Genomic DNA, 15,273 nt, shown 5'->3' on the forward strand with positions numbered 1-15,273 from the left:
TTGTGTTTTCTGGCTTTTCTAAATCATATTGAATGAACTCTGAGATGCGGGTACTGGGTGAACATCTCCACCCCTTTATTTTAATTTTAAAATTGAAGTATTATAGTTTATTATAGTATTGAAATAATTATATTATATTTGCAGTATATTATATTTGCAGTCCCTCCACCAGTGTCTCAAGATCCCTCCACCAATTTCCCATGATCTTTTTCTTCTCCTCCCCACCACCCCAAACCCTCAGTTCTATTGGTATTTACCTGTCTTGTAAAAAGAAAAAAAAAAATCTAGGGACTTTTTTTTTAGATTGTTAGCCTTGCTGGCTAGGTCTGTTTCTCTCTCTCAGCACTCTCTATCCCCTTAAGTGAGTGACCAGGAACCTCTGTTTGTTAATTAGTTTTTTCAGCACCTCATAGGCTTCCCGCGGCAGACCTGGCCATCTGTCCCCTCCAAACAAACCACCCACAGGAACAGCCATTCTCAGAGCCTTGGTGCTGAGCGCCCAGCCTGCCTCTTGGGCTTCCCAGAATCTTCAGGTGTCAGGGGCAAGAGTGGACTTCAGTGGCTCAGGACCTCACTTCCATGCCCCTCCTCTGGGCTTCACCTGCACTTGTGGGTTGCCTCATTAGCTTCTGAGTCACTGATGTCTCTGAGTCATTCCATGGCTGGTAAAGGAGAAGAAGCCATTTTGCTGCTGAGGGAGGCCTGTCCGTTCCCCCATGTTCAATCCCCTACTGGGAAATTCATCGGGTGGGTCTCGGGACCATCCTGATGAGAGCCAGGTAGGATGAGGCTGTGCATTCACTCAGCCACTGGCTCCTCTCACACTCCGTGGACAAGGGCAAAGACACAACCACAACTCCCCAAGAAAGCTTCTCCTCCCTTACTCTTGTTATCCAAACATCTCTCTTTCCAAGCGAAGACCTCCCTCCCTCCCCCCTGGTTTGGCCTTTGATCAGTGGCCCCAGACAGTCACGATGGTGCGGGTCCAATGCCCACGATGGCTGGTTAGAAGTACGTGTTTCGGTCCCAGCATGTGGCAATGTGCTCCGCTCTGATGACACTTTTCATTTCTAATAATAGAGCAGATGAAGTAATATTGCAATTGATGTTCCCGGGAATTTGATTGGATAAGTGCATAAACTGTGGAGGGGGGGGGAAGGGGACTGTGTGGACGGATCACATTAGTATTCCCGTCCTATCAATGTTCTGGGCCGCGAACAACGTCAGCCAGACCTGCTCCCTGCGTCTGCCAGTCCCGCCACGGATTCATTTGGGATCCTCAAACAGACGAGCCCATAGAGACGTCGGATCAAGGCAGCCAATTAGATCCAATTGCCTGCTTCGGGGACCGCCAGCCTTCCAGGCCTGGTGACAGGGGAGGGTGGGGAAAGAGAACCGAGTGCCGCTGCGGGAAGATACTGAAGCTAGCGCGACACCCCTTCACCACCGCCCCCCCCCCCCGAGTCCCCCCCCCCCCGCTCTCACCTCCCCCCCACCCCCCTTGCAGAAACAGGCTTTGAAAACTGCTTCCCCATCTGAATGGAAACTCGGAACCGCCGGGCGCGTTCCATCCGGTCCAGGCTTGCGATCCATGCCGAGGGGACGGCGGTGCGAGCTCCCTCCAGCGCGCGGCTCCCGGGACAGCGCCGGCAATGCTGCTGAGCAGAACTTAATCGAGTCCCTTCCTCGCTGCTAGTGGAAGCGATGCTGTACAGCACAGCCAGCGCGTCCCCGACTCTCCTTCAAGCTGAAGGTTACCCACCCGCGCAGCCAGCCCCAAGCCTGTGAGCGCCGCCGCGCCTCCCGCCCCGGCTCCCGCTGCTCGGCGGCGGCGTGCAGGGCAACCACCGGGCCGCCCGCGCCGGGGCGCACTGCACCAGAGGCTTCGGCTTGGTGGATGTGTATGCATGAGTTCTGCACCGAATGGGCGCAAAAAGCGCCCCGGTCGGTCCACCCGCTCCTCGATCTTCCAGATCAGCAAGCCTCCGCTGCAGGGCGGAGATTGGGAGCGCAGGGGCAGCGGCTCCGAGAGCGCCCACAAAACCCAAAGAACCCTGGACGACTGCAAGATGGTAGGTTTGAAACTGCGCCTCTCTCTCTCTCTCTCTCTCTCTCTCTCTCTCTCTCTCTCTCTCTCTCTCTCTCTCTCTCTCTCTCTCTCTCTCTCTCTCTCTCTCTCTTTCTCCTCTCTCTCTCTCCCTCCCTCTCTCCCTCTCTCCCTCTCTCTCTCTCTCTCTCTCTCTCTCTCTCTCTCTCTCTCTCTCTCTCTCTCTCTCTCTCTCTCTCTCTCTCTCTTTCTCTCTCTCTAAGGGGGTGGGGGAATTGTGTATGTTAATCGTTTGCTTGAGTACCAGCCACTCCCCCGCCCTCAGCGCCTCCATGCCGATCACGTGCACATGCACTATTTTTAAATGTGCAGTTCTCGCCCCCCAGCCAAACAGGCTAACACCGGGTCGTACTGACCCCCACTTGCCCCCCTCCCCGCACTTCAAGAAGTGCCACGGCTTAGGGTCTCCAGGTTTGCAGCTCTAGGTCATGCCCCTAGCCCCTTAGAGGATGGTGGGTGCGAAAGAAGCGGTGGATTGGCTGAATCGCCCCGGGAAGGAGGGGTTGGAGAGGTGAGGGGGGTGCTGGCTTACGGGGAGACTGGAGCAAACAACCCCAAACAGAGCGCCCTGGGCTCTGCGGAGGGGACGCTGGTCCCCGTGCAAAGGTTCTGGCTGGTCTTCCGGTCAGGCTCTGGGACCTGGGACCCGAGCGGTTCTGTCCGGCGGCGGTGATTGGTTTGTCGTTTGCAATCCATCTCTGCTCACTGTCCCCGGGCAGTTTCAAATCCCTCTGGAGGTGTAGTAGAGAAGTGTCCGGTGCCGGAGTTCCCAGGACCGTTCTCTAGGGACCTGGGAGTGGCAATAACGTGTTTTGCTCTTGCACAACTGAGCCCGCAGGGCTGGGGGTGAGGGGGCAAAGAGGTCTGGAAACAGTTCGCAGGACCAAACTTACCCGTGGGAAAGTAAAACTTGCCCCGTACGAAGCACATTTAACATCTTCGTGCCCCGATCTTTGGGTCAGTGACGTCTCCCTCGTGGGAGATTAGAGGTGGCGGCCGAGATCAGTAAAAAAGTTCCCGCTTACCTGTAAGGACAATGCAAAAGACTGCTAAGGGTCTCATGAAAGAAACTCGTTCTTTTCCAGCTTGTTCAAGAGTTCAACACACAAGTGGCCCTGTACCGAGAGTTGGTCATTTCTATTGGGGATGTCTCAGTCAGCTGCCCCTCACTGCGGGCGGAAATGCACAAGACCAGGACCAAAGGCTGTGAAATGGCCCGGCAGGCGCACCAAAAACTTGCTGCAATCTCAGGGTAGGAGAAGCTTTACTTTCTTTGATCGTTTTATATGCGATGATGCACAGAAACTGACATATGTACGGTTGTCAAGACCTCAGAAGTGATCTCTGAAAAATAAGTGTTTCAACCGGTTACCTGAGATCAGGATTCTTTAGAGAGCTATAAACAAACTACAGCAAATCACGATTCAAAAAGTTGTGGGATACTTTTGTAGATGTTTAGACAGCGTAGATAGATTTATGGCTATTTTTGAAAAATTGGGTCGTTACTTTTATTTTCCAAAAAAAATCAACTTTAACTATATGGACCACATAGGGGAATTTGGAGTTAAGGTGTGTTTTTTGTTTTGCAGAATGCTTGGGCATCAAACTGAATAAAAATCACCATGTCTCAAGATTACTTTGTCATCTGCTGATAAACATATACTACAGAAAAGGCCTGTGCAGTAGAGAGAAATTTTTACTAATTCCTAGGTTTACTAAACTATGAGATAAATTTCTGTGATACCAGTTATTAAAGAATGCCATAAACAAGGGTCTAGTATAAATTACTTTTCTTCACTATATGAAAGGGAACGTTTCACACAAGAAAGGTTTTAAACATGATAGAAATTCACAGGTCTAAATAAATAGCATATGTTAATGCCCCTCAACTGTTTTTACTTCTTTCACATTGTGAATTTCCAAGATTATTTTGGATAATAATGCACAGAGTAAAAGTAAAATCTTCTTTTCTGAGACCTATCTACTTTTTCATGAATCATATAAATTATCAGCAGTTCCCATTTCAGATAAGTAAATTGAGATAGGAAACACAGGAATCTTTACATTCATCTAAGTGTTTGCTTCAGTTAGATAAGCCTTTGTTCATTTGTATAAGTATAGATTTATTGTTGTAACAGAGTTTGCCTAATTAATCACACTGAAACCATGTTTAGGTGAAAAAAACAACAACAAGAAGATCTTATTATTAATGCCTAGAAAAACCACAACTTGACAAACTAGTTTGGAGCTATGGCCCAAAATATGTTTTCAAAGTACTTTATAGTAGTTTTTTTTTAGAAACCATAGCAAATGACAAGACAAAGTTAAGAAGGGCATAAGAATGGAGTTTTTGGATTGATTATTTTGCCACAAATCACCTTTTTAAAGGGATTCAAAGAGATTTTCCTTATAGCTAGGAATCTTTGTATTTAGTATATTTTGTTTATTGACATCTATTTATTAATTGTTTCAGTGGCCCCATGTTCCCTCTGACCTAGGTAATAGGTTGGTCCTGATCCTTCTGTGCTTTTCTGAATCAAAACTTATGACTTATGGCCTATTCATCTTTGCTCAGTTCCCAGAATGTGTCACTTAGAGATCCTCTCTCTAAGATCCTGCCGAGAAACCTGTTTATGCCCCTGACTTTCCCACTTCCAGGATGGGGATTTAGATCAATAATGAAACAGGATAAAACATTCCCTGTGCAGAAAATAGCAATATTAAAAGAGCACATGAAGATCAGAAACTGTAATTTTGACTCTTCTCATATCATTATCACAATAGAAACTTAAGTTTTCTCAGATTTGTAGCCCTACTTCTGATAGGGCTACAAATTGATTATATGTAGAAATCACATATAATCATTTGAAAGAATCACTCATTGCTATCTTTAATGAACATCAGTAAATGGATTATGACTATTACTGATATATAACGATTACTAAGACAAATGCTGCCTCTTAATAAAGCGCACACCTGAAATAGAGCATTTTAAATCATTTAAAAAGAAATAGCATGTTAATATAAAAGTGATAAAATGTTACAATTCTATTTTATTTATTAGAAATATGGGATGCTTTATCCTTTTTCTGAGTAATCTGTCTTTTTTGTTTGTTTTGCTTTGGGGACAACCTGGTGGTGCTCAGGGCTTATTTCTGGTGGACTGGGGCAGGGGTTCTTATGAGGTTCCATGGGATAAACCCATGTTGGCTGCATGCAAGGCAAGTGTGCTACCTGCTTACAGTTCCTCCGGCCAGAAAGTTCTATTTTTCTTACAGGAAGTAGACTTGGGAATGATTCTAGGGTCCAGATGGAAATTAAGTACTGGGGAAAGAATTTGATCACAGCTGTGATCAATCCTAGACAGAAAGTGGGGAGAAAAACAGAAAGAAAGAAAAAAACCCAGAAATTTGGAAGGAAATAAATAGTAGTGGAATAAAAACTGTAGAGAGAGCTGGGAGGAGAGCTCAAGATATCAAAGTTATGTAGGAGTCCTATGTTGCGCCCCAGCTCCATATGGTCCCCAAGAGTTGCTGGGAATGGCCTCGAGCACCCTTGGGTGTGGCTCAAAAGAAAAACAAAATGTAGATAAACAATGATTTAGATGGAAAGTAGAAGGCTATAGAGGAATATCTTCGTGAATTTTGTTCCAGGAGTATACTCTGGGGTTATATCCAGGATTCCTTTAAGATGGAACGCAAATGAGTGAGTTCTAATTAGAGAAGGTAGATTGGAGAAATGAACAAGGAAACAAGGAATTGGAAGTATTTTGTTACCACAAAGAATTCAGCTTCTTCTAAAGGTTTAAAGAGAGCAAATCTATCTCTAAAAGCTTAGTGTCAACCTTTTGAGGTAGATTTTTTACATTCTTGGGTGAGGGTAGTTGTAGCCATTTACTACTTGTTCGTATATTGTTTGAGGGTTGACTTTTTTTTTCTTTTTTCTTTATGGGTCACACCCAGCAATGCACAGGGGTTACTCCTGGTTTTGCACTCAGGAATTACTCCTGGTGGTGCTCAGGGGACCATATGGGATGCTGGGAATCGAACTCAGGTCGGCCGAGTGCGAGGCAAACACCCTACCTGCTGTACTATTGCTTCAGCCCCAGAGGGTTGACTTTTAAGAGAGGGCAATTTAGTAAAAATTAATATGTTCTGCACCAGAAATAAAATTTTTATTGTTTTTTTTTAAAAAAGAAAATGCTGATAGGCTCACAGTCTTGAAGTATGGCTCCACAGAGTTTACTCACTGCCCTTCCGGGGAGCTCCTGTGTGACTTCCATAGCAATTAGTGACAGTGTCATACCAGAAGGTATCAGAGAGGGCACCAAACTTGTTTATCTAACAAGGAACAGGAACCAATTTCTGTAGCATAAGTGCTATATTGACTCTAGCTGCATCAGGCTGGTCACCAAGTGGATTCTGGGCTCAGAGGTCCTGAGCACACTTGAAGTACCCTGTAAGAGGATATATCACCTTTGAAACTCAACTCACTGGCTTTCGGCCTTCCCTCCCTGAAGTGCCTAGCACATTTATGGATCTCTCTGTGACCTATGCCCCACAACATCAAAACCAGACACTTAATTTTCTCTTTCCTATATTGTGAACTGCTTGAGAAAAACGAGGACTCTTTACCTCTGTTGGTACCTGTTGTGCAAGCTGATATTTGCGGAGATATATAGATTCATTAGATTTGTTTTAATTGCTGCCTATCATTCCATAATGTGAATATATTACATTTTATTTATCCAATCCCAGTTTATATGCTGTCAGTATTTCATTATTTCAAAAAGTGCTGCATTTTTGTATACTGTTATAATTTTCTAAGCCACTACTTTTCTTTTTCCTTAGAAAAACATATGGAAATTATGAATACTTGCTTCATTATTAAAAGCTTACATTTCTCAAAAAAAAAAAAAGAATTAATATGTTCTGACAGACCAGCAAAAGTATAGTGAACTCTACGGTAGAACTTGAACATTTTCCTCTTTATCTGAAAAAATTAAATACAATGTAATTTTGCTCAAAAGTGACAGCAAAATTATTGTAGGAAATTCCTTTAGCTCCTCAACATCTGGGCTCCATTAATGAAGGATGCAATTACCCTTAGAGGAACTCTGTTCCTGATATTGCTAGTTATGTTGGATTTCATTTCAAACTGGATGGAAGACTGGTTAGGAGACCGTAGGTGTCATCTTAAAATTTGAAGCAGATATAAAAAACACAAAGATTCTTGGGAATACAGAGAGAAAGTAGATTTTTAAGTGCTTGTACTTGATTGTGCAATCTGTTAATTTGTAGCATAAATTCTCTGAGAACGCTCATTTTCCTCATTTTACAAATGAGTCCCCACAAAATTAAAGAATATACCTAAAGTCACATGCCTAAGAAGTGACACAGCCTCAGTTCATTGCCATGTTGGCTTGTTTCTGAAGTTCAGAATCACCTCTGCAGAAAACTGCCATTCAAAAAAGTGTTTAGTAGAAAATAAAGAAGTTCTGAAACATGTTGACATATGGATGCATCTCATTAAGAGTATGATTAATTAAAACTCACAGAATACCACATTCTTATATGTTTCGATTTAATGAAATTATTAGAAAAAGCAAATCAATTAAAAAAACAGTAAGTCAATGAATGCCTAGAGTTGGGGTGACAAATTAGGGTATAAGTAATAGAAGTGTTTAAAAATTGGAAAGTGTGAATAGGCTTGTATATTCACTTAATATCATTGAATTGTACATTTAAAATGAGTAAATTTTATGATATGTAAGATAGATCTCAATAAGTGGTTTTTGAAAAGGCATGATAAGGGGCAAGGAATGTATGTAGCCTAGCAGGAGAACATTTTCTTGCATGTATTCATTCAGTCCTCAGTTTGGAAAATAAAAAGATATGCCTGCCATCACCATGATTAATACTTGGCTTTTTTCTTTCCTACATATGTAGCTTTTTAAAGGGGTCTGTGCTGTTGTGATTAGGGAAAATGTGGCATTCCATGCATTTATCAAGATGCCTGCTGGACTGCTAACATCTAAACAATATTTTGTAATATGTAGAATGCAGATTGGGGAAAGGTAGAACTTGACAGAGTAAACCAATTCACTCATTTATTGCAACACAGATCATTCCTTTCTGGTTCACCACTTGTTTGGAACACATGAATAGGTAAAAAGACGACGAGATGAAGTGAAGAGTGGAAGGTAAAAGTAAATGAGCTGCTAGAGCTACATCTCTTTTATCTGACCTATTGAAACTCTCCAGGCATGGTGACCACAAGAGAAAAATTTAAAAGACTGCACTGCTTTCTACCTGACCTGGGTTAAGATTGTCATCAAAGACAATGGAACACTTTTTCGAATTGAGTTTAGATCACTAGAACTTAGGCACCATCTTTTCTTTCAAAGGCATCACATGTTTTTTTTAGAACAGAAACAGTAAAGTGAATCTGAAGGCTACTCTGAATGACTGAGTTAGGAGAGTTCTTATAACTTTACGACCCTGAATTAAAGAGTGAAGTATTACTGGATAGTAAACTAAGAGGGGTCTTAAAGAGCCCTTAATCATGGTCCCCAAATGAGTTTTAGTAAAAGTAGAATCTTTACTTCAATCAAGCATAACAAGTCAAACTAAAAGGCATGTCAAAGTGGTGTTCTGAATGGCTTGGTGTGTGTTTGTGGCACACTCTCGGATGTGCACACGCACACACACACACACAGAGGCAAACTTACCATAGGTAGGGAGTTATCTGAACCCTTATTTCCTTGAGATTCCTTCTTAAAGTTACTTCTGAAGGAATGTCAGAGAATCCCTCTATTTCCATGTCATAAAAACACCGATTTTGCAAAACTCCTTTTTTCAATATTTGAAAAGTTTGAGATTTAGATTATAAACGTGACTTTAGAGGCAACACTGTCTTGTACATAAAGATCTTGCTGTCAGGAAGAGTTGAGCTGAGTACTGTCTTTGAGACCTCAATAGTATTAATCTCTTCATCTCAGTTCATTTAATATGAGTTGTCCTGCCTTGCAGACTCACAGGAAAACAGGAAGGGTTAATGGAGTTAAGTCTGTGAAACAGGGAACACATGTCCTGCCTGCTGTTGGCATTCTTGCAAGTCCCAGGCTGCTCTAAGAATGGCACTGGGCCTCTTTCTCCCTGACCTAGCGCCTTTTGTACTGTCGCAATATGTCCTTCCAATGAAGAGAGAAGTAGCAAAACATGTAAGCTCAGGGTGACCCAGAGGAGCCCATAGTCCCAACAAACTCACTGAGTTATGCTGTATATGTGGGTTGCTGGTTAGGATTCCCCTCCCTATACTGCTTCTATGTATCCATGTTAGACTGTATGTCTTTCACACACTGGCTTTTTTTATAGTGGCTGTGGAAGAGAAAATGAGGTTCAGAATGAGAGACAAAATAGCGCGAAGGGAAAGAACATTGGCTCTGAATTGGATTAGACCTGGATACAATGCTAACTTTCCCTTGTACTGGGGATATGCATATCTTCTGGTAGGCAAAATGGGTCAGAATGGTAAATGGCAATCTCAAACAGAGGTTGAGTATATGGGCCTGGGAGCCAGAATGCAACTGTTCCAATCTCAGTATTATTATTATTTTTTAAATTTTTTATTGAGTCACCATGTGGAAAGTTACAAAGTTTTCAGGTTTAAATCTCAGTTATACAATGCTCGAATACCCATCCCTTCACCAGTGCACATATTCCACCACCAAGAATCCCAGTGTAGCTCCACCCCGCACCCCCACACCCCTAACCCCCCACGCCCCTAACCCCCCCACCCTTAGCCCCCCCGCCTGTGTAACTAATAAATTTCACTTTACTTTCATTTTGATTGCATACAATATTTCAACAAAACTCACTATTATTGTTTGGAGAGTCTCTCCCCTAAAGTCAGACCTGCTGAAAAGGAAGCATTAGATAATTTGTTTTCCATTGCTGAGGATGAAGAGGTATGAGGTCGAGTGACCACACTTAGCGGCCTCTCGGTTTTGGGTTTCTGTATTTTAGTATTTTAGTAACTAAGTCCAGAGAGATATCTGCCAGAAGTTGCATCGTTGCCAACTTGGTTTTGGGCATAAATAGTACTTCTCTCTCCCTTACTATCCTCATCAGCAGATTGGGATTAATACTGATACCAGGGCAGAGAGATAGTATAGAGTGTAGTGTGCTTGCCTTTCATGCAGCTGACCTGGATTTCATCCCCAGTGCCACATATGTCCCCCAGTATGTGCCAGAGTGATGCCTGTGCATAGAGCCAAGAGTAAACCCTGAGTACTACCAAGTGTGGCTCAAAAACAAGAGATAGAGAGGGGAGAAAGAGAAAGATAGAAAGAGAGAGAAAAACAAATCACATGCTCTTTTGAGGACTGAGAAAATTAACATAAACCGAATATAGGGAAGTTTGTTTAGCATCCAGTAATTACTATTATTAAGTGGGTGTTGGTGATATTGTAATTATTGTTGTTTGTTTGGGAGTCATAGCCAGCTATGCACATGGCTTGCTCCTGGTTCTGCTTAGGGATCACACCTGGTAGTGTTTTCGGAATCTAATGTGGTGCAGGAAATGGAATCTGGATTGGTCACAGGCAAAGCAAATGCCTTATCCACTGACTTGTCTCTCTGACTTCAAGTCTGTTAATTCTTGGTATATCTTCATAAGAGGATAGAATCCAGTGACTTTTATGTCTCTAGCTTCATCTTTTTAGTTTTCTATGTTATTTCATGTAGTATTGCATAGACTTTGTTTATAAAACTGAGCTATGAAAAAGTTTCTGATGGCCAAAACTTAAATAAGTTGTGAGCATACTATGATCACAGGAAGAATCATAATTTCCCAGTGGCTTTCTGGAACAGTAAAATGGGTATGCTAGAAATCCTATACCCCAGAGATTCCAGGTTTTTACCTCCAGCAATTTTACCTCTTATCCGTCATACCTGTGTTACTCTTCTTTCATCTCTTTTCCGGTTTTCTTTTGGGGAGTTGGGGTGGGGAGGAGAAGAATCTGCTTCAGTTTTGTTTGATTTTTACACTTGATTTTATTCAGTCTCACTTCACCCTCGTTTTTTCCGTTCCCTGCTGTTGGAGGGTGGTGTGGAATAGGTGGGAACAAAAACCAACAGCTTATTCCCAGTGCTCTCTTTCAACACCTGGGCTGAGGCAGTAACAATCATGTGTGGTCCTAGAGTCTGCTTGACTTGTGCACGACCTTTTACCACATGGTGACGGCCTTAGGTGTTAAGAAAAGATGCCTGGCTGACAGGTTTGCAAAATCACCCACTCTAGTCTGTATTTTCTCTCCTCACAGGTGTTTTTACTTTAAAATTTTACTTTTAACTTTCACTTGTCAAATAATGAAAGGTGAGTTGAATCACATAAATAGCATATGCTCCCCGGGGCTGGAGTGATAGCACAGCGGGCAGGGTGTTTGCCTTGCACATGGCCAACCCGGATTCAATTCCCAGCATCCCATATGGTCCCCTGAGCACCAAGGAGTAATTCTTGAGTGTAGAGCCAAGAGTAAGCCCTGTGCATTGCCGGGTGTGACCCAAAAAGAAAAATAAAAAAAAAGCATATGCTCCCCATCAAAGAGAAAGGTGGAAGAGCAATTAGGTGTTCGTTTGCTAGGTTACAGTAACAATGAACTTTGCCTTTATTGACTTATATAAAACTGTCTTGTCTCACAGTTTTAAAGATAGAAGTCGAAGATCAAGGTATCAGCCTGGTTAATTTCTGAGGGTTGAAAAGAAGAATCTGTCTTTGTCTTCCTCCTTACTGTTCTCCTTGTGTATATGTTTCTGTGTCCAAATTTCTTTTGTTTTGGGGTTACACCTGGCAGTACTTGGAAGTTCCTCCTGGAAGTGCTCAAGGAACCGCCTGGTGCGTGATAGGCCATGCAGTGCTATGGGAACGGAACCGGGGCCTCAAGTATTGCAAAGCATGTTCTGCAATCCTTTGAGCTATCCCTTAAGAACCATTTTTTTCCCTCTTTTTTTTTTTATAAGACTACAAATCATTTAAGATTAGGGGTCCACACCACTGCACTGTGACCTCATGCCAATTTAACTGTTCCAGCTTCCTATTTCCAAATAAGGAAACATTCTGAGGTGCCATCTCTAACTTAGTAATTAGATATATAGAAATATGCATGGCAAATTTCCTTCATCAATCTTGCAGTAAAGTTCACTTTTGGGTGTTTTTGATAAGTAAAGATGAAGCTTTGCCCAGGGTTATCTACATCCTTCATTACCATTTTCACATAAAGAGGTCTCATAACAGACTTTCAGCATTTGCAAAAGTGTAGCTCCTATTGGGGTGGAGTTTGTAGCCATGGAATGGAATGCTTTCTATAAGAAATGGATATGTTCACTAAAGTGCCAAATCCCCATTATAACCTAATTGATTTAGCTATTGGTATTTGAAAAGGGAACAAAAGTCCAGCTGTAGGGGCTGGAGCGATAGCACAGCGGGTAGGGCTGTTGCCTTGCACGTGGCCAACCCGGGTTTGATTCCCAGCATCCCATATGGACCCCTGAACACTGCCAGGGGTAATTCCTGAGTACAGAGCCAGGAGTAACCCCTGTGCATCACCGGCTGGGACCCAAAAAGAAAAAAAAAGTTCAGCTGTAGAAGAGAGTCCTGGGAGGAGTGGATGAGCCTCTGACAGTGCTCACATGAGCATGTACTTCCTTGGCATGCAGGGGAGAACTGGGCTGGTGCTGTCCCTTGATGGTGCTGTTTAAGGACCATAAGCATACTCTGGAACAGGTGACAAAGTACAGCCTCACTCTAGGATAAAGGAGAATGCTAATACTGGCAACAGAATCAAATGCATTATGGAATTTAGACCAGTGCTCTCCCATTGCCTTTTTTATCTTGTGAACAGATCAAATGGCTTTCCCCTCGTTCTAGTCTTCTTCATAGACATTTTGATTAGAGAGAAAGTTAAATCTAAAGGTGAACTTCAGGGAAATTCCTCATCACTTTATTACTTATACTGTGAAGTACAAGAAAGAAAGGCCGTGTCCCATGCACGCTTTCACTGAACGGCAAAGTCAGTGAGGGTGTCTTGTTTGTTCATTCAGTTATACTTGGTATTTTAAATCCACTCTTAAAGGAATCCATCTTGACACAGATTTTAGTAAGAACTGAGAAACTAGATTAGCTTTCATCTTATGACATTTCAATTATAGCCTCCCCCCTCCCTACTGCCTCCTGGTTTGTAACTGTAAAACATTATGTTGGCTTTTAAATCATAGAGGACTGGAGCATACCTATGATCAATTTCTGGGGCATAGTTTCTTTGTTATTACAATGAAATCAGTTGGCAGTGTATATTTTAGAATTACTCATAAAGTAATTACATTTAATTGAGGTTATTTGATAAAGTATCACATAACATCTTGCATGGTGGCTTTATATTGAATAATTAAATAATCATTTACCTTTGAGATCACCTTTTAAAACCACATTTTAAACTTTTAGCCCTTGAAGGTTTAATTGTGTCTCCTCCAAAAGATAATCTGCAAAAAGTTCAGCTCCAGAGCAGTAACTAATTGCAGGCATTTGATTAGTTTTCTCAGCTCTACAAAACTTGGGTTTTGAAAAAATAAGTAAGTAAGCCCTCATGAAAATCAACTTTTATTTAAAGGACATAAGTATCCAAGTTTATATTCTTATCAATATTTATATATCAATGTAAGATATACTGATATGAAATTTCATATATCAACAAATAAGAAACCCGTGAAGTAGATTATTATGATAACATGTCCAAACCTTTAAATGAATTTGCTATTTTAGCAAATAAATGGCTCTGATCTCCTGAGAAGCCCGAGACAAAATCAGGTTAATGAAAATCTGCTGAAAATCTGCAAGTATAGATACATAGTGAATTAATAACCCACACCAATTACTTCACCAAATTCAAGCAAATTAGAGAAAGCAACCTCTTTTGAGAAAGTCAAGCTCCCTCATCCACCACATCCTGCAATGTATTATTTTTTTTCAGTGCCTCTTGTAGCTCTTTCTTCCCCCCAGTGTCTGTGCCCACCCCCTGACTTCAGAATTGCACCCCCACAGGCCATCAAGGATCCTCGCATTCCCAGTTGTGTTCTTCGCTTTCAGTTTTTCACCTCTTCTTTTTGATTGATACTAGATTCAGATTAATCCTTCTAAATTCTCCTCTGATCTTCTCACTTCTTTGCTTTAAAACTTCCAAAGATTCCCCATGGCCTCAAGCAGTGTTTCGTCAACTGTGATCACAAAGTGCCTGTTTCAGAATTACCCAGAATGCCTTCAGCCCTAAAGAACCAAAATCTCTGGGGAGAGCAGCGTGAAAATTGACATTTTTACAGGCATCACCCTGGTTCCCATGAGGTTTCTGGACATGCTAAGTATGAGATCTGTTGGTCTAAAGCAAAAATTCTCAACCTGAAATGCACACTGCAATCACCTGGGAAGCTTTGGAAAAAATTGCTGATGCTTGAGTTTCATCCCCAGAGTCTCTGGTTGAAACGATCTGGGATGCAGCCTGGGCTTTGGGATATTTTTTAAAGTTCCCTCAAGGACATCTCTATCAAAACAGTTTTATAGCTATTTAAGGACAACACAATTTGAAGCGTAGTGCTTAAAGATGCTAGGGTTTACGCTCATAGAAGAGAAGCCCTAAAATGAGCCCATTCAGAACTGGAATGGTCGCTCTATAAACATATATATGTGTATATATATATATATACATATATATATATAATTTGGCCATCCATTTATAATTCATGACTATTGACCTCAACTTCACTCACGGACACAATACTACTTCAGGAGCTATGGCCATCAGTTTACAGTCTAAACTAGAACCAGACTTTCCAACTGAACCAGTTGTCCTTATTTGCCATAGACAAAACTTGCAGAACCCTAACAACAATGAAGACGGGGAATATATTCTTTTATCATGCTGCCTCAAATTAAAGTAGGGCTTTATTTCAAAGGAAAAAGGGAGAGAATGGATATTGAGAAACGACTAGTGATCTCTGTTACCAACTTATCTTCCTTGACTTTTTTTTGGCCATTTAACTAGTCAAAAGTGGTATGTTTTATATTCCTTAAAAGTACATAACAGGATGGCTTTATCCTATTAGTCTGTATATATG

The 15,273-nt window shown here is 41.9% G+C and overlaps 1 protein-coding gene across 1 annotated transcript in view; it reads left to right on the forward strand.

The window, feature by feature from the left end:
• The first annotated feature begins 1,205 nt into the window (after positions 1-1,205).
• RGS7BP (regulator of G protein signaling 7 binding protein) overlaps positions 1,206-15,273 on the forward strand; it is a 117,371-nt gene continuing 103,303 nt past the window's right edge. Inside the window, exons 1-2 of the mRNA XM_055124753.1 lie at positions 1,206-2,072; positions 3,193-3,359. Of these exons, the coding sequence (XP_054980728.1) occupies positions 1,908-2,072; positions 3,193-3,359 (332 nt within the window). The 5' untranslated portion in view covers positions 1,206-1,907. The remainder of the gene's footprint in view (positions 2,073-3,192; positions 3,360-15,273) is intronic.

Source organism: Sorex araneus, chromosome 1, assembly GCF_027595985.1.
Source record: "Sorex araneus isolate mSorAra2 chromosome 1, mSorAra2.pri, whole genome shotgun sequence".
NCBI lineage: Eukaryota > Metazoa > Chordata > Mammalia > Eulipotyphla > Soricidae > Sorex > Sorex araneus.